Below are 27,301 nucleotides of genomic sequence, written 5' to 3'. Positions count from 1 at the left end.
CACTCATATTCACTTTTAAAAAACCCCAAAACTATTATGTCACTTAAATCCGAAATATTTATTTTTAACTTATTAAATAAAACAATATCGGCCGCGGTCACAACACAATTGGGAATGAATTTGAGTATGGATAATGTAATTTCTAGTGTATACTTTTACGCGTCACGCTATGCGAGCGTATGAAGAATAAATTGTTTTGAATGAATGCTGAAGCCTGAAATTAGGCGCAAACACGGCACAGGTGGTCGAGATACTGGGGCACACACGTTGCAAAATGGCACGTCGAGTATGCTATGATAAGCTGATAACACTGCGATAACAACCGACACAAAGAATGTACAACGCGAATCTGATGCGATTTTTTTTTTTGGAATATTCAAGTAGGCGTATATTATTGGCTTAGGTGCAGTGAGTGGACGAAAATACCAAGATTATTTATTTCGGACTTACTATTTTTTACGACTTGTATATGTATACAGCAAGCAATAATTTTAGTCTTCTGTAAATAGTATATGATAACAAGCAGCACATTAGAACAACTTTTGAAAATTAGAGTCGTCTGATTTGTAAAAGTCTGACTCTACAAAGTTTAGAAAAGGCTGCAATCTGAGCTCTTTTCCAAATAATCAAAATCTTTTGCAACTATTACAATATTATTATTACATCTTGTGTGCAAATGAAAGCGGATCCGATTGCTTCCAAATTCCAATCTACTATATCATTAAGAAATCCATCAAAAGTATAACGCAACCTCGACCTATAAATGTGTTAACAAAATTGAACTTTTTTGCTATTGTCCAAGAATAATATGTCCGTGGAGAATTGATTTTTTTCAAATAACAAAAGCAGAAATACGACATTTCATGTCCCTTCTAGTTCAAGAAAGATGGGTTTATCATATGAACTTTCATGCTTTTATTTGGTTAAAGGTTTTTCGAGTTTTATGTTAATTGTAATTTTACTCTTTTCTAATCTCCAAAACTACTAAGCGGAATGTTCACGGGTTTGACTAAAGTGCTCAGGCATTGTTTATGTCCACTTTACCTATAGCAAAATAATTTAACCAAATATTGTTGGCATTGTTCGATCAAGGGTCGGAAACAGAAGGCATTGCCTTTTGTTGCCTCGGCGCTTATTGTTAAGAGATTCCTCACAGTGTAGCTTTTACTGCCGGTTTGCCCTCCAGTTTCTAACATTGTTTTGAAAAGATTTAATAAAACTATATCAGAAAGAGTCTTGCGGTGTTAGAAAAGTTGGCGTCAAAGTGTTTGACTCAACTACGTTCCCATAAAAAAGTGCCGGTTTCGTGCTGTGAACTTGCGCTAGAGTGACTGGTCCGCAGCGATGCTCGTGATCATTACGGGCAAATGTGGTCACGATCGCGAGAAACAATGTCGCAACTGCTATCTAAGGCACATCGTGCGCTATGTCACCATACTTCGCAATCCTTTTATCCTACAAACCAAAGGTCTGTACCTACGTGTTGTGTAACATGACAAAAAAAAAGTATTACAGTTTACTCAATAATAGGGAGTAGTTGAAAGCATTTCTTTCCGTTATAGCGTAACCACTGGACCGTGAAACTATTTCCGTAAAAGGAAATATGCGCTGCCATTGTTCAGAAAGCTGAATGACATGATTTTGGCAAAAAAATATAAAAAAGGCACTCACCATCAGCTACGTCTTCCGCGATCTCATCGTCTGTTTTCGGTTCGTGTTGATCTCGTTTTTTGATCGCCTGCAATAAAGGAAACTTTTAGAATGGTTTTTTTTTTAATCTTCAATTCAATAACTGATCTACACTAACACACTACACAGTAATGAAAAATTAAAGAAAAAACGTAGCCGCTATGTAAATGTGATTGACATAAACATGAGCATGATTTCAAAAACACAAGCCAGGCAAGCCAAATAGAGTGCAACCCGAAATCTAAATTGAAATCTCGTTTTGAATGTCTCTCTATATCACAACATCTCACCCGGGCCAGCCATCCACCAGCAGCTTTCAAGCACCTCATTCTACTAAGTGCCGATAAATACCACCGAGGGAAACGTGTAAAATTTTATCTTAACTCATAGTCGATTTAGCTTTAACAGTGTAACACCGGAGAAAGTTCACTTCACTTATCGATTAATTGGAGTAAATATAACATCGTTTGGAGGCGTGCGGTGCGAGACAGTCATTTCTGCGAACCTCTCGGAGGGTCTACTGTGAACGTCGTGGTCGAGGGCCCGCGCTCAACAGTCCGGAACAGGCGCGGTATTCCAACAATTACCCACGGTCGAGCCGTGCTCGCAGAAACAAAGCGATTCTTAGCCAGATTTATTGCTGAACCCACTTTCTGCCTTCAAATATATGTTAGAATTTAAAAAAGAATGTATTCAAAACACGCAATCATGGAATAGAACTTCATTTTATTGCAAGAGTAACGTCTCGACTAACTTGAAATGCCAATAGTGGTATTGATATGGTGCTAATAAATGACTAGATCTCACGAGTCTATTGTCTCCCGTTTTCCAATAGGAATAGCGGACACGAGTAGTATTATTTTCCCGTCTAACGCATTATAAATATAAACACAATTAGTCAAGTTAAAATGTAGAGAGTCGAGATGAATGCACGATAGCTATCTCAACTTCACGACCGTAGCTTGACAATGTAATTATTTTAGAGTTATAAGAACGGAACATAAAAAGTGGTTCCTTTTTAGAAAACAACCTAGGAATTTGCGCTGTTTACACCACGCGGTCTTTTTCGTACATATTTAAATGATTTCTATTCAGGTGTCAATCAAACGGCACGCTCGATTGAACACTTGATGTCCGAAGACAGCTTATGTTTATCGGAGATTTTTGTGAGAGAATATTTGAAGCTGTAAAAACAAAGTACCGCAACAAAAACAAAATAAAAGGTAACACAAAAACTTTTCCCACAGATCACATAGAAGTTCATGCGGTTTACGATCATAATAATGTAATGGGAACACGGGCGAAAGTTATTTTAATAAGTTGTAGCTATTGTATCACGAGAAATCGTTATCTTATTCAATTTGTTAGTAAAAATTATATCATGTTTTGTTGTTTTGCGACTTAAAGAGATTTTCCTAGCGAAACTATAGATCCATTAATTTTATTTGTCGTAAATCGTGATCCATTATTTGTCGTAAAGTAAATTAAAGCATGCAATTCATATAAAGCTTTAAGTTGCTAAAACCACGTACTTGTGACTACATTTATCATCAAATTTTGCAACGGAAACTTTTTCTGTAGGTATACAAAAATGGTAATATCCGATAAGAACAAATTTAATTAAAATTCTTTAAAACGCAAGACATTTAGATACATTTTAACACTGTATTGGGCCGAATTAATATCAATTAATTTTAGGGAGATTGTGTTGGTTGTTTTTACGGAGATTATGTAGACAGATATAAATGACCAGCTTTTCGAAAGTTGCACCCGATTTTATAAATAAAAATATTATCAAAATGAAAAGTAAAAGTAACCAACAAGAATAGGTAAATTATTATTGTCCAAAAAAGGCAACCCGTTTCTGATTTTCCATGACAATATTACAGACGATCAAGAAACAACTTTTCTGTGGACAGTTAAAAGCGTATACTTCGGTGGGCAGGTTCTTAAAAGTTCTTAAGTAAACTACACTTATTTACTTTGTTGAATCATTAGCAATGGACAAAAATAGTGTTCTAGTTTTTAATTTAATACATAAGCTGTATGCAGCACCAATTTTGGCTACGATAGTTGAAACCTCTGCAGAATTCAAGAATTGGAGATACTTAAACTAATAATGTCTAGGAAGTCAAAGTCAATACTAATTTAACTTTAATGATAATATCATAAAAACACGCCTAAATAGGTCAAGTTAAATAAAGCTTTCAAATGTTTTTTTTCAGAGCATGCTAAGCAGTAGTAAAACATCAAAACGCAAGTTAACTTGTTAAAAGTAATGACAACACGCACACTTTCATCTACACTTTTGTGTTTTGTCAAATCACGGCATAAGTTAATTACTTAATTAGCATATCAGTGAAATCGGTGAACTTACGTGAATTATTCGTAATATGCCCGACTACCAAAATCTACTTCTGGTTTAAATTTCGTTACAAGTCTTAAGCTCATTTATAAGATTTTACTCATTGGTAATTAGTCAGACATACTCTAAAAAATGCACGTGAATTTTTAAATATGCCTGGCTTTTATTGATATTATAGTTACTAAAGAAACCACATACAATAGTTAGAATTCTGTAGTAGATATTTTATCATAGGTTCTCAACCTTATTTTGCCACTTTGATAATGTTCCGTCATCAGGATCCAATTTCTCGTGTTCATAATAGATAGAATTTAACTGACTTCTGACTGAAGTTTTAAAATTCATTTCTTCTTATCTGGACCCCCTAAAAATCTCATCGCCTAAGTTGAGAGCCTATGTATATAATGTAGATATTAGCAAGCAGAACGGGTGTAGATCTTTTTCGGCATGCGTTACACACACAGTATATGAAAGCGCACTAAGTCACACCAAATTGTAAAAGCTCCTTATTCACGGGATACACATTACCTAAATACTCCACGAATACAGAAACCATGAACATGTAATGGTTATTCACATGGGATTATGCAATAGATACGTTCTAAAATGTATATAAATAAAACAACTGTAGAATAGGCCTCTGTTATCAATGGACATAGCGAAACATTTTAGAGTTTGGCTAATGAAAGACTGAAATCACCTGCCAAATTACAAAAAAATTGGAGCAAATTCTCAAAATTATGGTGCAAATATTATTATATAATATAGGTAGTAATGTTTTCACAAACAAAAAAATAATTTAAATTTATGAAAATGCATTTTTTTCATTTGTTTGAGTTATTTTTTAGATTTGGCGGGCGATTTCAGTCTCTACTTTCATTAGCCAAACTCTAGAAACGTACATGATTTTTACGATCTCGAGGCATATCTTTCGATGTAATTCGATTTCACTCTTTGTGCTAAAGATAAGTCTTTAAGGACCACCGCACACACAAAGTATTAATATCAATATACATTTTTGTCACTGTGTATGGCGGTATTGCGTGCGGGACTGACGAATATTGCGGCTAGAAATACATCTTTGTTTTCGCTACCACCAGCTATAGATATATCACGTCAAAAGTAAATATGCAGTCTGTCCAAGAGCGATCCACCATAGGCTGCATCACCGTTTACCATCTGTCAATCGCTAGCCTTTATCTTAAAAAAAAAGTGTGCGTCCCGGGACGCTCAACAGAAGTGATAAACCTGCTGCCGAGTGCGTGAGAGAAAGGAAATCCAGGCAGGTTGGCGCCGTAACGCCGCATACAGAAAACAACTATGCGTTTTCTGTATGCGTTACGCCGTAACATAGTTGTGGTCATAATCGTAAAACCAAATAACCGGCAAATAGTGATAATGCTGAAATTTGCAGCGAGCTTAGGAATGTGGGTAGTGAAAATAGAATCGAAATATACAAATACGATTTTAGTTTCGATAAGTGAATTCTACTCGCATTTCACGCAAAACGAGTGATTTTTCGAATGTCTTTAGTTATCGTATTAAGAAAAAACACATTTTTTACGATCGTAAGACTAATCTAGTCTTATTTTTCTTACGCTTCAGTATAATTAGGAATAGCCCACCCCATTTAATTAAACGGTCTAATTTGAAGTGATTTATTTGATATTAAATAAACGCAAGGCGTGCACTTTTACATTATTTTTCACTGATTATGGGCAGTATTGTAGTTAGGTATGTATCCTTTAGCGTGCTGCAAACTAGACGGTAAACTTGATCGTGTGTGGCCGACGCAATAATTGTGAATAAGGAGCTTTGAGTGTAGCAAGCAAAGCAAAGCATCAGCACCTGCGCAATGAGATCTCTTGCGCGAGTCGCGTCAATCTGGTTGATGCGTTTGTTCTTGAGGTGATGCGGGGTGTCGCGCCGGTGCAGCCGCCCCCCGGCGCTCTTGCCCCCGGGGTCACGTACCCCGGTCCACGCCACGCGGCGCCCGTTCTCGCGCTACCGTCACCAAAACACCCACAGCTTTAGCACCCCTTCATATTGTTATGTTTTGTAGGTAGTTGCACAATAAATTGTCTTCAACCAATTGCAATGAGGTAGTTGACTCATATCAAATTTAATTTAATTTAAACAATATTAATTTCGTGGATCAAGGGTCCAAAATATATCTATTTTAAGTAATAAATGTTAAGGATTTCATAGAAAATTTAATTCAAAAATTATGTATTTTATAAATTTTTCCAAACGTCAAAAACGCCAAATTTGTGATATCACAATGATACTTGACGTAGTAAAGGAATATACGTCTAACTAATTTCTAACTAATAATTTTGACAAACACTAAACCGCTTGGTTAAGTTTTAGTGTTTACATGACGTCATACGAAACGATAAAATCATGGCGTTTTAGCTCGTAATTTTATTTTAGTAATTCTTTTTTATGTGTTCACATCTTAGAAAAATATGATAATTTTTTTCAATCTAGTAGATAACGAATAATTTAAGATCATTAAAAAAAAATCAACTAGCTTATTGTTACATAATAAATGTGTCAATTCCGCTTCCTCGTAAAAATAAGTCTCTGTCAGTGTAAGACTCTGTCAGTCTGCGCGGGACCTAATAAACAATACCAAGTGTTTTCGAAAAAATAACACGTAGCATTGAACTCACTATATTAGTTGAATTGACGTAGTGATTGCTACCATTTATTGTACAACTACGAATACAAGTACCTAATAACATTACACATATTAGTCAACCACGTTCATTTTAGTACACTAGTATACTCGGTCCAGGTATTTACTTTACGTTTGGCATAATGCATTAAGCACCCCTTGAAGTTTCTACAAAAATACAGAATTCCATGGAAACTGTTATTTTTTGCATTACGTCACATTATTTTACAATGCGTCTTGACGTTTTGTAAAATGAGCACAAATTCAGTAAACATTGGTCATTTTGCTCGCCTATCTGCATTGGAGAAGCCTAATAGCTCTAAGCTCCAGTATATTTTAAGGGAGCCCTGGCTTAATAGTGGGTCAATCTAATAAATGCTGATTCTGATGATGATTTAATAAAAAATAATACAAAAATATAAATCTTATAAAATCAGTTAAAAGTAGATACCCCTAGAAAAATAATTACTTGGACCGAAAATGTTTAATGTTATTAGTTTAAAGGAATTAGCAAATTGTCCACCTGTTTCATACTCTTCGAGCAATTACAGAAAAATACTTTTTAAGTTTTGTAAAATTAACTGCTATAATAAAGTTGAGTATTGTAACTCTATATAAAATATATGACTATTTACATTGGATGTTGAGAAAAACAAGCAGACCTGTTAGTCAATTAGTAATATTAAACAAGATATTAGTACATACATAAAACTTCAATAAATCTTTCTCAATAAAAAAAACCTAAAAAAATTGTGGAAAACTCATTGACCAATTGAAAAGGTAACATTGATTTATTACTATTATTTAAAAAATAAATATACATATTTTTTCAATTTGCACACTAGTTTATGGTAGAGCTATTTACGTAAAAAATAGTTGTATAATTTAATTAATTACACAAACTGGAAACCGTTTACCCGACTTAAGTGCCTTTACCTGGTTACTGACGCGTAACTGTAAATTATAGAGTACTATTCGCAACTTAAATATAACAACAGCTTCAAATTTGCCGTTTGTTTGTAATAATTCAACCCGCAATGTATCCATACTATTTTGTCTAACATTTACATATTTTGTTATTAACTTGTATATGGCGTTTATACCAAAAGTTTGTAAATTAAGTAATTGGTATCAATTTCGAATTTGAAAAGGATAGGATGCTCTTCAATCATATTTTTGCTTGGTAATCTATACTTAATTTGCCAACATAACATTTGCCAAAATTTTAAATATATATCTATTATTTTATAGTAATAATTGCCTGAAAAAAACGGATGACACAACAGAGTGCCTAGTGGGAGTTTTCAATGTTTTCATACTGTGACGATCTCGTAAACGTAAACGCAAATTTATATAGAATTGAAACAGTTGTGCAGTACCTACTGCACTAGATGGCGCTGTTTCAATTCCTTAGAATTTCGCGTTTACTAGGCACTCTGATGCTAAGGGGAAATACCATCGCCAAAAACATAGTAAAACCTTGCGCCGCTTGGAAAAAATCCTACAATACACTGCCAAGTCTATCTACCAGGTGGCTTAAGGCATCTTTAATACCAGTAATTTTAAAACATTCAATACACAGTAATATTATAGACGCCATACATAAAAGTGAAATAGTAAAACTTCCTGCCATCCACTAATACTTAAAATGGTTAACGAAATCAATCTTCCAATGGAGCGAGATTGAGTATAACTAGACATCAATAGGCAAAAGGCAGTACAATAGGTATTTTATTGGTGTCGTCGCATAGAGCGACAGAATCCTTTTAGCCACGTTGATGTACAACTGATTTAGAACAACTTTTAAATATTTTTAGACATTTTGAAATCAATGCAAGAAATTAATTATTCACAAACCTCTAATTCTTCGGAGTCTTCGTCTTCATTTTCCGCTTCAGACGAATCCTTATCCTGGACCACTTGACTGTCGCTCTCGTCATCTTTCGTCACTTCTGCTACCAGAGGCGTTTGTACTCGCTGGTAGAAAAAAAAACATGTCAGTAAAAGTAAACTAAAAATCAGAACTTACAAAAAATATTTTTCGCTATTTTAACATTGGCTTTTTTCGCCACACTGATAAATACGAGTCTCCTGTCAGAATGAGAGGGGTTAGGCCAATAGTCCAACACGCTGGCCCAATGCTGATTGGCAGACTTCACACACGCAGAGAATTGAGAAAATTCCCTGGTATGCAGGATTCCTCACGATCACGATTAACATCTATCAAAAACTCTCGTGCGAATGGGGGCTTAGGAGTGGGTACGACAATAGCGCTGAACTATTCGGGATTCGAACCACGACATCTAGGTGATGAGTCCAGCCCCTTAACCGTTAACCTATTGAGGCTTCGACTTTGAGAACTTTGACAGTATTATGACATCAAAATATTAAGGGCCTGTTTCACTATCTTCAGACATGCGACGTATAGTTTAAACGTATGTTTTGTCACTGTCATTCTTTACAATAAATAAGAAACGCAAAATCCGTCAATTCAGGATCCAGCCTGTTTGAGTATTGGACCATTTATTTAAACATCCAGCCTGACATGTTTTCGGTCAGTATTAGGACAAGATATGCAATACCTATTAAAAGTAGTTTCCACTACGGATGTGCGAAGCTACTACGTGAGCTGCGTTTTAAAGTGACCAATAGTCAGACGATTGAATTTTTTTTAGTAAAAAAAAAAACTGATGAAAAAAATTGATACAAACCTTTAAATACACAATTTTTACAATTATCTAAATACCGTACATTTTTTCCCCACCATCCAATCGTAATAAAACAAAGACTTTTTATGTTACCCCATGCTTTGCTTAACATAAAAACAGCATGAAAATCCGTCTAGTAGGTAACTTTGTATATAAACGTGAACAGACGGAGAAACAGACACAAAAAAAATCACCTTTCTAGCTGTGCTTTACTCGCCCAACTTCACTTTCAACAATTCGCATGTCCAATGCTTACCCTATTTAATAACCTTGTGCACGTCGCTGAGTATCGATAGGTTGAGAAACTTACTTCCACAACGTCAGGAACGCGAATTATTTCGGGTGGTGATGAGATTATGCCGTTGGTGGTCGGGGCTTCGATCACTTTCTGTTGCGATTGTTGTATTTGTTGCTGAGTTTGTTGTTGTTGTTGTTGTTGCTCCGGTGTCCGCGTGAACAGTTTCACTGCCTTTGCCTTGAGCTCTCGCGGATGAGGCGTATTCTGACGTACAAATGGTGTCTGCAATACAAATATTTATATAGAATTCGGTAATTTCATTCTACATAATTATCTACCAGATTAATTCGAGACCAAAAAAAATGTCTAGGACGTATCAAAAAAAACATGCACATGCTAATCCAAAATATTTTCTTTGTAATAAAATAAAATATTTCAATAATTTAGTAGTTTAAATTCTAAAAATTAAATGTTTTAAAAGGCATATAATATATTTTGAAGCGTGACGTATCTTTGATTGTAATATACTAATTATTATAATAATCTAACGCAGAGTAGCAATTCTTATATTAAAAATAAATAAAGCTTAGTAGCTGATTAAGGTGATGAGTATGTTTAAGTAGATATGAATGAGGTATTTGTAAAGTATTCTCGAATTTTCTTAGAATCACACTATGGTTGTTTTTAAATTATTTTGTTGATTAAGTCTTATTATTAACTCACTGATAACCGAGAAACACTCGGGTTATTACATCAATGGAAATAATTTATACACCTCTGTTTTATATTCTACAATTACCAAAAATTATAATGGACAGTTAACCTATTAAACGCACGATGTTAATAAGACCATTATACACGTGGTGACGTGAATCACAGGATATGATATCACACACAAGTTCACCTCCGAGGCAAAACGACGTGCCTCACAAAATCCAGACCAAATCCATCATAAGTGCAGTGCAAATAGTGCCATGTGATCTAAGGGATTAGAACTAAAATAGATTGAAGTAACACGACGATTTCCTTGATGAAAGTGCCGGAATGGCGCAAGCGGTAACGTGCCCATTCAATTTAATTTTTTTTTTATTTCAGAACATGCGAAAAGTTAATAAATTATGTGCGAATTCATAACGAATGATTACGACTTCTCGTTGATATAATACGTATTGTGGCAATAGGTATACAAGGTAAGTAATGTGTAATGTGTATATGAAAAGTAATATTTACAGATCGTAAAATGAATGAGACACTAAAACTAATGTTCTATTATAATGTATCTAAAGTACATTGTTTATAACTACACGTAGCGGCAGAACAACTAAAACCTATATAAAACAAAGGACCAAGAGGCTTAGTGGAGGCAGCGATGGAGCGTAACTAGAGTGCATTCACCGTTACTTCCTATTCTGATATTCAACATACTTATTTGAATCCTTATATAAGTTAATAGGATTAATAGGACCAAAACAAACAAACAATTATGTTTCTCTACAACTTTTTGTCTTTTTTTTTCTACAATGTTAATGATTATCCATTCCATTGTCAATTAAAAGATAGCTCGCGCTTAAAATCGCCAATCTAATTTAGGACCTTTATACTCATATCGGTTGGATAGTCAATAATACAAGTACTAGTTGTATTAAGTAGTCATAAAATACATTTTTTCAATTATTGAATAGGATGTTCTCATTAAATCATATAAATCGTTTTACCTAATAGCTTTATTAAGGGTCCGGCCTAGGACTAGGACATATGAGTACTTTTCGTTGGACGGAAAAGTGAATTCTGGTTATGTTGTGTTTAAGAGATGTGGCTATATTGACTTAGTAATTCCACGTTTCAAAACTAGTAGCTCATGCTGTTCTCTTAATTAAAGGGGACAAGTGAAATATTAGTCGTTTTATCACATTAATATTCCTTAAAAAAAAACAAAAAAAGGCTTTAAAAGCTCCCCTAAACTTATGGATGGGTGATTGCACTCTATCCGCACAGCCGGTGTACCTCAGCGAGGTTAGTTATAGAGGAGGAGAGTCTCTGCAGGGACGCCCTCCGTTGTGTAGCAACTAGCTTGCGGACTACGTCTAAAGGCCTTCTTAGACCTAGCATAGTTTGAGCGCCGAAGAAAGAATCGGACGGCGTTGTCTCCTCACTGTCCTCCTGAATCGATGTTACCTTGAATACAAATATTTCCTATTTTGTTTGCAAATAAGCACATTACCTAATAAGATTATCTTGTTTATACTTTTCGTGAACGCGGAAATAGGTTAGACCATTTCGATTTTATCTGAAAAACTGGATTGTAGAAAACGCGACAAAACTTATTCTTTAACTTACTTGTGTCGCTATACTATAAATCTAATCGTATAACACCAGACTGAGGTCTAGGAATCTACGGTATTGTTGGTATCTGAATACGAGATAGCGGTACAAGATCATAAGAAACTCGGAACACAATAATTTTAAAATTTTTACTATTTTCGCGCCATAGTTTTTATTAAAAAAAAAAATAAACTGATCAATTTTGTTTGGCAATTACAAAGTAATACAATCAATAAAATACCAGCATTTGGAAACATTCAACAACTTATGGTATGTATTCCTGACTATTTTGTTTTTAAATTAGAACAATTTTCTGTTACAGATTCGTATGCCGTGGGCGTGACGAGACGGACATCATCCGTTGGACCATTATCCATGACATCAACTACCTGTTTTTCAAAAACCGTTCAAATATAAACTAAGTCTGTGTTTTATTTGATTCCCCATTTCATAGAAACCTACATAATATTGTTTCAAGAGAAAACGTATACTAATATTATAAAGAGGTAAAATTTGGGTAACTCTGGATCTACATAATAGATTTTGGAAATTATTTTATCAATAGAATCTCTACGTTATTTGAGAGTGTAATATTTTATCTCCTTATTTCCACGGTAACGGGAACTAAGCGCGTGAAACACACATATAACGTGGCTTTACATTAGTAAAAAAAATCAACATCGGTACCGTAGATCAAGAAAGAAGAGAAGACCGAGAACAAACTTTACTTCTTTATAATATTAGTATAGATTACAAACCTAACTTTTTAACTAATCTACTTTTTACAACCTTATCGTATGTATACGAAAACTAAAAAAACAGCTTTCCTTTAGGATTTGAAAGATTTTAGTTCAGAAAATATATTTTAATAATATAAGTATATCTAATCTAATAAATATGTTTTTCCCTCTCTCTCTTTTCTTTCTCCTTTGTCTATCGGAGATCATTCTCTGGACCATACTCCGATCAAATTACTGCATAATATGTACTAATAATAGAAGATAAATTAACTAACTATATATGTGTACATTTAAACTTATATTCGTTAATACCTAGGTTAATACCATGCATACTGCAGATGTGTCTGCAGTGACATCACAGTTTTTATCTATCTTTAAAGTAAAGATGTGTATTCAAGATACGTTATTGCCAGATAACGGCATATATGAAGAGTGACGTATTATGATTTTGGAAGATAAATATATCATACAAGATACCATAAATCTTTAAAAAATATTATCTAAATATATATTTCAGATTCAGAGAAAAAGCAAAACACACTATACACTATTCATACACTAGCTATTCGCTACAGCTTCGCTCGAGAAGCAAAACACACTTTTTTTGTCTTTATTAACTCTACTTAGGGGGCAGTCAACTAATTAGTAATGCTCTATAATATTTTCCTTATTATACCAAAACACAAATTTTTTCATAAAGTTTTTAGTCGAAGCCAATTTTGATTGATTACATTATAGTTGTATAATGTTATCAAAACAAAATCATATTGATATGATGTTGTTTTTTTTTAAATACACTGACTAATAATTCGTACAATATTTGTACCTCTATTCTGCCTCTGCCATTAGTTTCATTATAAAGTGTAAGTATTTTCAGGGACTGAAAAGTTGGCATTCTTAAAAAATACAGTGAAATGTAAATTAACATGGATTTTTCAAATCATGGAGGCTTGACTATAATACAGCACAGCTTAGCTATGATTTATTAAAGTAACGGGTATGTGACAATTGTAATGCCAATGTTTAATTTTACAATGAACCAATAGCTATTTGCTAAGCTAAATGGGAAATGTTAGTCGCCTTGTGCCTTTAGCGAATACATAGTGTGTGCATATTAATGTAACAAAATAAAACATAAATCATTAAATGGCACTTTTATTACGACATAAAAAAATAAATTATGTACTTATATAAATAAAATACAAAATTACACGTAATAGGATATATTAACTTATAAGAATATTATAGAATGTAAACGCTTATGACGTATTATACAGTGTAAAAGATATTTTTTCTAGTGGTCTAAGATTTTAATCAAAACGAACTTTATCAATCTATTTATGGAATTATTAGTGTTTTAAATCAAATTTAGTATGTTAAAAACATATTATGGGTAAAATGCTTAAAAAAATCCTGGTCAAACTAATATAAACTATCATTATAATGATAAGTTTATTATGCAAACTACTATTAAACTACTACTATCATATTTTTATTTATTAGATTTAAAACACTTTTCATCCCAAAATCCCAATGGTGAAGGTAATTTTTAAATCATATCTTTTATTACTAAGATCAACAAAAAGAGATATAAGAACACAAAACTCAATACTGATTTGGTTTTACACAATAATAATTAATACTGATATCACTCTAACGCTACTAATAAAGAGCTTAACGCTAAATAAGCTCTATATTTAGTAAATACGTTATAGACATTGTTTCTAAAGCAACTGCTAACATTTCTACAACAAACCCGAGTATTAGAACGTATACGGTGACAACAACTTTTATCATCGTAGCAGAAAATTCTATAACTTTAATATAGTGATATTTTCTTCTACGAAACTCAATACTGATTTGGTTTTGGTTTTAATAATTAATACTCGTTATTCCAACGCTACTAATATAGAGCTCAATGCTAAGTAAGCTCTTTGCCTAGTAAATACGTTATAGACGTTGTTTCTAAACCAACTGCTAACATTTCTACAACAGTGCCGAATATTAGAACGTATACTGTGACAACAACTTTTGTAATCGTAGCAGAAAATTTTATAACTTTAATATAGTGATATTTTCTTCTACGAAACTCAATACTGATTTGGTTTTGGTTTTAATAATTAATACTCGTTATTCCAACGCTACTAATATAGAGCTCAATGCTAAGTAAGCTCTTTGCCTAGTAAATACGTTATAGACGTTGTTTCTAAACCAACTGCTAACATTTCTACAACAGTGCCGAATATTAGAACGTATACTGTGACAACAACTTCTGTAATTATAGCAGAAAGTTCTGGAAGCTTTCCTATAGTGATATTTTTTTCTACCAAATGAGTAACAACACCATGTGCTCACCTCTTTAGCTTCAGGAACGTCTTCGGTGAATTTGACTGATATAGTGCGTGATGCTTCCCTCTCTTCCCATCCGTCGTCGGAGTCTCTATCGCGCGATATATTAGTCTCTGTTAAACATAAATTTCATTTTATTTTCCCCTAATAAAGTAAATATATTACTTCTCAATGAAACGTTATATACTCAGAGGCGCAATTATCCGCCCTCTTTAATATGACGCGAATATATTAAAGTGGGCGAATAATTGTTTGTCTGAGTATAGTTTCATTGAGAACAATCAGTGTTGTTTTCTTTAATCTGTTAATTATTTTAATTTCATTATACATTTTATTAATAAAAAAACTATTTTTATATTCATTAACTTAATTTAAAATTTTTATTCAACTGAAGAATTTATTTAACCATTCGATAATTCCTTTGCTTATTTTATAAGGACTTCACAAAATAACGATGCGTTAGCATTGACAACACAAAAGCAAATTGAAAACGAACCAGTATTTATTAGAATAAAAATGGTCTAAAAAAAAACAAGTTAGAAAAATCAATGAAATGTTTTTTGTATATAAATGTATATTTTGTAAAATTGGAGAGTGTAAAATATTACTTAAAATAAAGTGGAGAAGCAGCATTGTGTTCTACTAAGTAAAAAAAAAGTCAAAATTGTAGTGTGAAGAGTAAAGTAGGTATTTTTTGAAAATTTTCCATGAATTTTTAACAACGAAGACTATATTTATCGCGTAACAATCATTACAATTTATTTTATTTTCCAGTATCTTAATTTAGGCCTAATCTTTAACACATTTCTTTGTAAAGTCACCTTGACAAATGACTGAAAATGACACTTTTACCTTCACAGACATAAAGTGTGATTGTGTTTAGGCATAAGTATAATAAAACTATATATTTTGTTTATTCTTTACAAGATGATGTAATCTATGGACGCGGGCTAACTTGTTAGGAGGTGGATGAAAATCCACAACCCCTTTCGGTTTATACACGACATCGTACCGGAAGGCTTTATCGCTTGGTGACGCGTTTTTGCCGGTAGGGTGGTAACTAGCCACGACCGAAGCATCCCACCAGCCAGACCTGGGTCAATTAAGAAAACCTCAATCGACCTACGTCTTTACAATATTTATCTCCGTCATCAAAAATTCACAGAACAAAAAGCGTGTATATAGAAACTTACCTCTTATCCTATCAAGCTCTTGTGACTGTGAATTAAATCTGTGTTCCCTGAACCAGGTGCCACTGCCGACCTCTGACGTATGTTCCAACTCTATTCGGTGTGTGACAAGTGGCAAAAGTGACATTTAGTATATTTACACGGCAAAAACAAAAACAAAACGTTGGTCAGTGACTATTTACAATTTCTTTATAAAAAAGTGCTCTTTATAAACTCTTATTTGTGTCTTATTGCTTTTTATTTAACAGATGCTGTTTGAGAAAAAAAAAAATTAGGAAACCCAAAGTAATAATTTAGATAAAAAATTGATAAATGCTGTCGCTTTGTCGCTTAAAATAACTTTCAACATATAGCGTTCATTTTAGATGCTACAAAGTACACTGGGTCTTCTAGAAGGCACTCTACAAAGTTACGAGTACGATCGATCGTATTATATTTGTTTATTATTGACGTATCTTATTTACACCTCCTATGGCAAAGCAAAGCAAATGTACTGTTGAAAATTCAATTTGTGTGATTTTCAAGAAAATAATATAATACAATGAAAATGTGAATGTGAAAATGTGAAAATGCCTTTGAATATTTCATAACAGTACGCCTTTAACATGTTCCCTGTCCCAGAACAAAAGTTAAAAATTTATTCGTACGTCGCATCTACAATTTCTCTCAATACTCAATACTCGACAATTATAAGAGTTTCCATTCATGCTAATTTTTTTTTTTTAATTTTCCGTAGCCTTGTTATTTAACAATACGTCTATGATAATAATTCATACGTCCAGTGAATTGAAAAACATCAAATTTTTGGACTAAGAATCCAACCAGTCATGGATATTAGTAATTTCAAATGATAAATTCGTGCCCTATAGTTATTTTTAAAATAGTTAAGATGATAGTTTCATATGTTTCCAAAACGCTATGAGCATATGAGCAATCAGCAAGTGTAATAAAAAAAATCATTGTAAATGGTCACTGACCTTTTGCATAGTAATTAAAGTCATAAGCACAAAAAGCAATGCGAAGGATCACAAACAGTCACAGTTCAAGGACTTGTTCACCCATATAATATCCAACGTACATACAGATTGCGTCTCAAACTTTTTGAATGGCGCTTTCGTATGTTATCGCTCATAAAGATAACGTACTTCGTGACGAGACTGTTATAGAGAAATGTCTACTTAGTGCATAAAAAGAGTTTAAAGAACAGAATATACAATACTTTTATTCCAATTACCAATTTTCTAGACAACTTGATATGAAAGTATTTATAATACAGATTTTCTTGATGAGTTTCTGTTTACCCACAAATGAAGGTAGAAAACGCACGTCATTTTATAACTTGTTAATATTTTAAATTATGTACGATTTGTTTATAAAATTTTATATAAAATATATCCATATCTAATTGTTCTAAGCTTTTTAATCAAATTTATTTTCATTAATTTAAGAACAAGTTAATTATAATTATTATTAGGTGTGAAATGACTAGTGATTTATACCCTCATTTTTAATTTGTTTGTTGGTAAACAGTACTCATCAATAAAGGCTAGTATAGACGTTCAATTCACCACAATACAAAAAAAATCGTCTATTGCAATAAAAGAGGATTCCATAGTCTGTTTTTTAAGCTCCTCAATAACAGTGAAAGCTAAAGTATTCACTAAAAAGCAAAAATTTCTTCAGCATATGATGATGTTAGAATGTTTGTGAATCTTGTTCAAGGGAAATAAGTCAAACGATAATATAGATTAATAAGTAAACCGATTTTAAATTACTTTTATCTGGCGCTGACCAGAAAATTGACACATTGCATATTGTCTATGAAAAAACGTCTAGCGAATCATAGACAACACAACACATATACAAACAAATATGTGAATATGTGTACATAACATGTACCACGTAAGTGCCAGAATATATACTTTTAATAATATACAATATCCGTAATTAAACTAATAAATCAGTAGTGCTATGTGATTATAATTTTTCAACAATATAATATTATCTAATTTTTCAAAATTTTGTTTGATAAATTCAAACAAAACTTATACCAAAGTCATGAGTTTTCACTTTTATCATCAAGCCCATTTGTATTTATTTAAATTTTTAAATATTAACATCATCAATATACCATAGTATTGCACCAAAAGCAAAAGAAAAAAACCTTTTCACTAGATTTCCATCAAAATATTTGTTATAATATAACAAATTCATACCTGGTTGTTGAGTATAACTCAGCTGTGGCAGTAAGAAACATGTAAGTACATTTTCCCCTGACACCTCATCTCTATCCGTTTGGAAGGTTAGTAATGGTTGCGCTTGGTTCTCTGATAACCATACTGCTTTTAATTCTAAATTTACTAGAGTGTATGGTAAATATTGTAACCTGAGAAAAATAAAAAAAATATATTAATAAATATGTTTATGTTTACAAGTAGGCTTACTTTACAAGTACTTTAAAAACGTAAAGGTTGACTATTTGTAAAGACTCTAGCACCGGTTCTGAAGGCAGGAAAACAGTTCTGCTAAGAAGAGCAGTTATGTGCATTTAAAAAATTAAATATCACGTGTCTCAAACGATGAAGGAAAAACATCGTGAGGAAACCTGCATACCAGAGAATTTTCTTAATTCTCTGCGTCTGAAGTCTGCTAGTCCACTTTAGGCCAGCGTGGTGGGCACAGCTATAGGCTTATATGGGGGGGGACCCACCCCTAGAATGGACCTGTACCCACCCTAGGATTCTGGGCAATACACACACGTGTAATTTTTACACAAACTAACAAACATATGGCTTAGAATCGATAAACTGAAAATTCGATTACTTGATCAATGTTTTGCTGACCGTTTTTATGCCGATCACAAACCGACATTTTTAGGGAACTCTTTACACGACGAAAACGATTACAACAATGAAACATCGATTGTATAGAAACAGATTTAATAAACGCGTTAGATCGTTGATCTTATACTTTTGGGTAAAGTCTAGCGAGGCAGGTCCCTAAATAATTCGTCTGAGCCTACAGGCAATTATCAATTATGTCAGCCACTGACAATCAAAAACTCACATGTGTGTTGATCGCGATGTGCATGACATCATGACGATCGCGACCATCACACGGTCAGTTTTATCGGTCGTCAAACCGTTAACGCTACAGCCATGTGAGCTTACTTGCTCGTCAGTAGCATCTATGAAATGCAAGCCTCTAGTAGCAAAGTATAGAAGAAAATATTTACCTGTTGCCGCTAACATCTAAAACATGTAGAGACTTGCAATTTCCTAGTTCGTTGGGCAATTTGGTCAGTTTGTTGTCCCGCAAGCTTAGAACGCCCAGTAACGTCATGTTGCCGATCTCGAGAGGTATTTCTCCCAGAGAGTTCCTATCTACATTCAGTACGGACAACTCCTGTAGATTGCCCATCGATTTGGGCAGTTCCATTAAGAAGTTCTCCGTTAGGATAAGCTCTTGGAGGTTTGTACAGCTGAAAAATAAAATATATTTTTTTAAATATTTTGTTACTTTATTTATTTAATGACAAGGTAGCGGGCTAACTTGAAAAAATTATGGTATGTGAGTGCTGCATGGTTTTTCTATTTTTGACGTGACAACGTCTTATAATTCGATGGAGCCGGTTGCACACTCGAAAAAAGATGACGTCATGCGTCGTCCCCTCGCTCTAGGCTTGCCAACTTTTTTTTATAAAAAATTATTTGAAAAATTCTTTCTGTGTTAGATATAGATAACCCATTGACCGAGGAGGCTATAGGCTATATATTATCCCCGCGTTCCTACGGGAACGGGAAACACGCGGGTGAAGCCGCGCGACGTCAGCTAGTAAACTATAATTTAATTCCAATTAAAATATCTTATTTAAGTAATTTAATTCATATGAATTGAACCAATTAATAATAATATTATTCATTTCAATTCATATTGTTCATATTTTTCTATAAGTTTTTATAGTGTATTGTATATTTTGTATGTATAATTGTTAAAAATTTAAAAAAAAGAAGAAATAAAAAAATTATAGTTTAAAAATACATATGAATACTTTACCAACCTTCCTATGCCTTCATTTAACGTATGTAACCTATTTTGGTCCAGTTTCAATATAGCTAACTTGGATAAATCTCCGATACCATTGGGCACTGTTTCCAGCATGTTCTGTGATAAGTGGAGATCAGTAAGGGAACACAGGCCGCCGATTTCTTCTGGAATTTTCTCTAACTTGTTTTCGCTTACGTCCAAGCATACTAAAGCCTTCAGGTTCCCAATTTCTGACGGCAAATACTGCAGTTTGTTGTGGTCTAACCATAGCTCTTGCAATGCTGGCAGCTCTCCAATAAAGCCAGGCTGAAAAATAAAATGAAAAAAAATAGATATAGAATTATTTCATGAGGGTTCTAGCCATGCTATGAAATACTGAAGTTTTCTTGCTCGTAAGAAAGTTTCAGAAAAAATTTTCGGGTCAGAATTTTAAAGCTGGCGGTGGTACACCCCTGCCTTGAAGAGCACGATATACCATCGGCGTCCACTGCTGGACATAGGCTTCTTACATGGACTTCCAAACAACGGTCTCGAGCCGCCAGCATCCAGCGGCTTCCTGCAACCCGCTTGATGTCCTCGATCCACCTAGTGGGGGATCGACCAACACTGCGCTTTCCGGTACGGGGTCGCCATTCCAGCACCTTGGGTCCCCAACTTCCAATGGCTCTTCGAACTATGTGCCCTGCCCATTGCTACTTCAGCTTTGCGACTCGCCGTGTCAGTAACTTTAGTTCTTCTGCGGATCTCCTAATTTCTGATTCGATCACGCAGAGCTCGCTCCATTGCCCGCTAATTGACTTTGAGTCTTTTTTTGAGGGCAACAGTTAATGACCAAGTCTCAGATCCGTTAGTCATCACTGGCAACACGCACTATTCGAAAACTTTCGTCTTTAGGCACAGAGGAATTTTGGACGTAAAGATGTCGCGAAATTTCCGAACACTGTCTAGCCAAGCTATTAAATGTTCATTATAATGTTATAATCGTTGAGGAATTTTACGATATCACCATAAGCCCGCCATCACACATTGGAACAGCATGATGAATCTAAGCTTTATATTCCCTCTTCTCGGCCTAACCCTGCAGTCGGCCGTAACTATGCTAATAAATATAAATAAGAAATTACCAATTCCTCTATTTCGTTGTCACCCAAGTCCAACCTCTCCAGCTTGGTGAGATTTTTCAAGGACTCGGGCAGAGATTTGAGCAAGTTTTCTCTCAGCTCCAGTGACTGGAGGGACACCAAACTGGAAATATTAAATAATTACAATTAAAATTAAATACCAGCCTAAGAAAGTTGAAAAAAACTCTAACACAACAGACAAAAATCGTTTAAAATCTAGTTGTACATAGTAAATTCACCTCTTCCTATTTATGAAATCGGTTAAAATGTAGCATATTATGTTTATCATCATCATTATCAACCCATATTCGGCTCACTGCTGAGATCGAGTCTTCTCTCAGAATGAGAGGGATTAGGCCAATAGTCCACCACGCTGGCCCAATGCGGATTGGCAGACTTCACACATGCAAAGAATTAAGAAAATTCTCTGGTATGCAGGTTTCTTCACGATGTTTTCCTTCACCGTTTGAGACCTGTAATATTTAATTTCTTAAAATGCACATAAATGAAAAGTTGGAGATGCATGCCTCGGACTGTATTCGAACCCACACCCTCCGGAATCGGAGGCAGAGGTTATATCCACTGGCCTATCACGGCTCGTTATACCATATGTTACCCGGGTGTTGATAATGAATCCATTGTCATCTTATTCATCAAAATCGAAGGAATAGTTTAGCCGTCACGGAGGGATATTCGTAAACACAAACATACATACATAGACTGCTAAAATCATAATCGGCTTCGTCGTAATCAGACAAGAATCTCGTGTTAGTGACTTGGCAGAAAAGAATAATATTATGCATTGTAGGTACAATAGGTAATTTACAAATACAATAAAATACCTCAGAACTTGTTTGCGCTCAAGTAATAATGACAAAATATAACGTATTGTTTACTTAATGGTTTATAATAAAACCTTAGGTTATAAATATACTAAGACCTTGGGGTTTACAAAAATCTTTTATATCAACTCATTTCACACGATTCCATGTGAGAAAACTACAATAAGAATGACATCAAACGTAATACGAGCCTCAATAGCTCAACGGTAAGAGCGGTCGGACTTATCACCGAGGGGTGGTGGTTCGATCCCCAAACCTTTGGTCTATTGTTGTACCCACTCCTAATACAGTCTTCCTCGACTAGTTGGATGGGAATGGGAATATCGGTCACATTTAAAAGATATGACGAATATTCTTTTAAAAAAATACTTATTGCAGTCAATCTGTGTATGGAAATTAAAGAAACTTATATCATGAGATTCCTACTAACACAGTCTTTCCGACTAATTGGAAAGCACGGAATATTGCTCATATAATCTTAAAAAAGTTTTGACAAATATTCTTAAAAAAAAAAATATTCGCCCGGATGGATCACGATCCTCAGTCATGAGGTATCGCCTGATGAAGTAGAGACAGAGAGCTGATCATTTAGTTCAAAATGAGTGTTAGAATAAATCAGCACTAGTGCTACTTATTACAACACTTGTATTTTTAAATGTTCACCATTTTATTCGATACGATCGATTCATTGATACAACAATCAATTTTAATAGCTTTGTGACAAACTCATGTGATCGTTCTATGAATAATGATGGGTTGAAAAGAAACATGTAAGAAAGTACCAGACGCCACGCGTCCTTCCCTGCGTAGTTCCCGTTCCCGTGAAAATACAGGGGATAAAATATAGCCTATCAGGGATAATGTAGAGTTCTAATGGTAAATTTTCAAATCTTTTCGGAAGTTTCAGAGCCTATTGAATTCAAACAAACAATCAAATCTTTCCTCTATAAATAATATTAGTAATCATATATTTTTATCAACATTTCACCTCCTAATTTACAAACGATTCTCACAAGATTGTACTACAATGAAGTTGATAATTATGTGTAATCAATCTTTAGCAATGACAAATGCCAACGTCCCTAACTCCCTAGCTAATTCCCCCATATAAGGCTTCTTTTCGTGCTGATTGACACAGTTTACTGTAACGCTTAGTGTTACAACTCAATTAAATCAACAAAAAATATATTAACTTCGATAAATGGAAACATAACAAAATCAATCGAACTTATATGCACTTCGAAGTTGTACACTGTTTAATACGTGATGGTTTTCCACTTACATGCCACCTTGGGACGACAAGGTCCCAAGGTGCTGTAATGGCGACCCCGTACTAAAAAGTGCATAATTGGGCGACCCTCCACCAGGTGTAGGTGGACTGACGACATCAAATGTGTTACAGGGAGCGTGGATGCTGGCTGACTTAAGACCGTGTTGTTTGGAAATCCTTACAAGAGGCCTGTAATCTAGCAGTGGGTTGATACAGTTTTTTTTTTAATTCTTTACAAGTTAGTCCTTGACTACAATCTCACCTGATGTTAAGTGATGATGCAGTCTTAAATGGAAGCGGGCTAACTTCCTACTCCTAGTAGGATGAAAATCTACATCCCTTTCGGTTTCTACACGACATCGTAGCGGAATGCTAAATCACTTAGCGGTACGACTTTGATGGTAGGATGGTAGCTAGCCACGGCCTAAGCCTTCCGCCACCGCACATACCATTGTGCCACGGAGGCCGTCGAACTACTGATGACGATGATGATGATGATGGATGATGATAATGATGTCTAAGAGTTCATATTTACGTTAGAATGCAAGAAATGTGATAGAGATTTACAAATTCAGTCTGTCAACCACATATATTAACGAGAATAAAAACACAATAGATGACTAACGCAAGATCAATTTTCATTGTAGGTATACTGCACCCATACAAGGTTAACTGGGTAAGTGTATAATTTGAAACTTATTGTTCAAAGCTAAAAGGCGTAAAGATAGGAACCACTATAAGTGCGGTTTCATAATATGCTCTTCTCTATTCACTGATAATATTGATACTGTTACTAAATATCAAGTCAGGTAAATATTAGGTGCCTCCGTGGCGTAGTGGTATGCGCGGTGGATTTACAAGACGGAGATCCTGGGTTCCATTTTTTTTATGAAATTATAAAGTCTCTCAATTTTTACGGTTTTCTGCATTCTACATATATTTTAAATAGAACCTGCCTAAAGACCTTGAGTGGTTTAGAAGTGCAGCAACTTCTATATTAGAACCCCGTTTTAATGTAGAACTGGATAGGAACCTCCTAGTGCAGTTTTGGACACGGGTACACATTTGAAAAATCCTAGCCTAAGAAGATCCTGTCAAGTTTGGCTGGGTAGGAAAAACAACACGGACAGTAAAAGTGACACGCGTCATCAACTCGGGCCGACGATCTGTGTCCCGGAATCTAATTCCGAAGTCCCGGGATCTAAGTCCGAAGACCCGGGATCTAAGTCCGAAGTCCCGGAATTTTCTCCGCTTCAAGATGAACTTGGCAACCGCACGGTGAAACCACGGAATGCTTTTTATTCATCTCATATATTGTGATGAAATCAAGAAGAGGCCACTTAACTAATCCAATATATTTTAACGTGCTAAAACGACTAGTTAAATTTAATAACCATCAAAGAACAAACTTAATTACACTCGTCTTGTAAGACGTTTTCGTTGATTTATTCATTTATTTAAACCGACCTTGAGAGCCTTTAATAAAATGCAAAGTTTATTTGCACTCGTACATAATTATTTAAACACAGCATTTAATACACAGATCGAATAAAATTCGAATTATATCAATAATCTTTATTAAATACTTTTAACAAATACCAAGTATTAACTACAAAACATTGCGATTTTGATTTTATTTTTTCACTGGTACCACCATATCGTAGTTTTCTGGGAGCAGTATACAATACTATGTCGTTTCGGTAAAGTAAAAGACTATACTATTTGTACTAGGTACATATTCATTCAAAGTTACTTACGCCGTTTTCTACATGAAAAATCGTATTTTTCAGCTGTAACGCAAACTCATAGAGATTTGTGTAATTCTATTTAAATTTTGCTGCAAAAGGTATAAACGGATCACAAAGTTTTAATCTTTCATTAAAGTTATTAAGGTCTCAGAAACGTCACATAACTTATAAGCAAAAGTTTAAACAGTTTTAAAGTCGGTTAAAAAGAAATGCAGTTATACGGCAGCAAGATTGCAATTTAATTTAAATGCAGCGGAACTGCAGAGCCTTCACCCATTGTTGGCTTAAACGGGCACTCGCTGGGATACTATAAAAACGTCTAGCGCTACTTTTACGAGGCCCGTTAAGTTAAGACCGTATTTTTACGCCACAAAAAGTAATAAATCTATACTTCTATACTGATATTATAAAGACGGAGGCTATATTTTATTCCCGTATTCGCACGGGCACGAGAACTACGCGGGTGAAACCCCGGGGCGTCGGCTATACTAATATTATGTATATGTTACCGTAAATTGTAAAATACGTCAGTTTATAATCTCACTCGCGATATTGTAATCTGTTGATATATTGTGAACTGAACATACTGATTACAATTTAACGTGTTATTTTTCGATATGTTTTAATAGCAAAACAACGTTTACTGGGTCGACTAGTAAAATTATTTAATGTATTTTTATTCTATCCAAAATTAGACAGACATTTACTTTTAGTAGCTTTAGAGTTACGATTAACACATGTCGTACTATATGTAGAGTTCTATGTAACAGAGTTGGTTCAGGGAAGAATGCCACGTTTATTTCGGTATATAGGAAAAAGAAAGATTTCTTTCGAAAAAGTTTCATGCCATCTTTTATTTTTTCGAGAAAATCGAATTTCGTATTAAAAGAAAAGATAATATAGAGAGAAATAGAGATCTTATAGAGTTAACTTTAGTTAGCACTTAGCTTGTTGATCGCAAGGCAACAGTGCTATAGTACTAAGTTAATAAAGTTTACTCTATGTACTTCTCTCTTGTTCCTTCTATAGTTAGAGCGTCAGCTTTAGCATTCTATGTTCTGTGGGTAATAAAGAGTAAAGTTCATGGGGTATTTAAAGGCATATGATACTTAACACCTACGCCTAATAGTCTATACTAAAACGTAATTCCGTACTGTCAGTAGAAATTCACAACCCGGTGTTATAGTGTAAGTTGGTAGTGTCACACCCCTGAATCTCGGAGAGCAGGTTAAGTCGGCGGTCTAGGCCATTATCGGCATTATCTCGATAACGGGGCAAATATTACTTATCACCTTAAGCCGCCTCGGAGCAGCGTAAGTGGGTATAACCTCCACATCCCCTCTCCCATTAGAGAAACCTGGCCCTCTATTGTGCATTATTACGTTAATCTCTACTAACACTATAGTATGCGCGTTATCATCTGAGTCGTCCGGTCATAAAAGTCAAAAAAGATAGGAATGTGCAGCGCGCCTACCTGCGCACCCTAATTATCGATAAACGGCTACCTGCGCACGTGCTAATGATGAGTCAATAATGATTTGGACGATTCTGATTGGTCGGTTTCTAATGTAATTGCATTGCGTATTTTTTTTGCTATAAATGTGTTTACTGCAATTAAATAAATACATTCATGTGTTACTCGTTGCGCACTATGGATACTTTATTTTCTAACGTTGATCTGAAGAAATTACATGGCGATATTAGCCCTCAAGCTCGAACACTGATTCACAACGTATTCCTGTTTCTCAATGAATTGAAAAGTGATCCGAATAAAGTGGCTTCTCTAAATTTCAACAAACCACGTGAAATGGCCGCATTTGTTTGTGGTGTGAGCAGAGCGACAGTGGACCGAATCAAGACGGAAGTATCACAATCAGGCAGTACCTGTATACCAAGAACAAATTTTAAGAAACCACAAACCGTCACTAATATTGACGATTTTGATAAAAGTGTGTTGAAGCGAACTGTAGCTTCATTTTATGAGAATGGAGA

General features: G+C 34.5%; 1 protein-coding gene across 12 annotated transcripts in view; it reads right to left on the bottom strand.

The window, feature by feature from the left end:
- LOC112042935 (protein lap4) overlaps positions 1-27,301 on the bottom strand; it is a 136,079-nt gene that overhangs the window by 55,371 nt on the left and 53,407 nt on the right. For 10 of the 12 annotated variants that reach the window (XM_052883873.1, XM_052883877.1, XM_052883878.1 and 7 more), the window contains exons 4-13: positions 21,453-21,573; positions 20,342-20,634; positions 19,517-19,762; positions 18,498-18,667; positions 16,285-16,374; positions 15,098-15,204; positions 9,753-9,962; positions 8,592-8,711; positions 5,903-6,058; positions 1,672-1,738 (exon numbers count right to left, since the gene is read on the bottom strand). In XM_052883873.1, coding sequence (XP_052739833.1) covers positions 1,672-1,738; positions 5,903-6,058; positions 8,592-8,711; positions 9,753-9,962; positions 15,098-15,204; positions 16,285-16,374; positions 18,498-18,667; positions 19,517-19,762; positions 20,342-20,634; positions 21,453-21,573 — 1,580 coding nt within the window. The remainder of the gene's footprint in view (positions 1-1,671; positions 1,739-5,902; positions 6,059-8,591; positions 8,712-9,752; positions 9,963-15,097; positions 15,205-16,284; positions 16,375-18,497; positions 18,668-19,516; positions 19,763-20,341; positions 20,635-21,452; positions 21,574-27,301) is intronic. The other 2 variants (XM_052883876.1, XM_052883874.1) reach the window with 2 other exon arrangements.

The sequence above is a fragment of the Bicyclus anynana genome, chromosome 10 (assembly GCF_947172395.1).
Source record: "Bicyclus anynana chromosome 10, ilBicAnyn1.1, whole genome shotgun sequence".
Classification (NCBI taxonomy): Eukaryota; Metazoa; Arthropoda; class Insecta; order Lepidoptera; family Nymphalidae; genus Bicyclus; species Bicyclus anynana.
The sequence above is the reverse complement of the archived record's forward strand: the minus strand, read 5'-3'. Positions and strand labels throughout refer to the sequence as shown.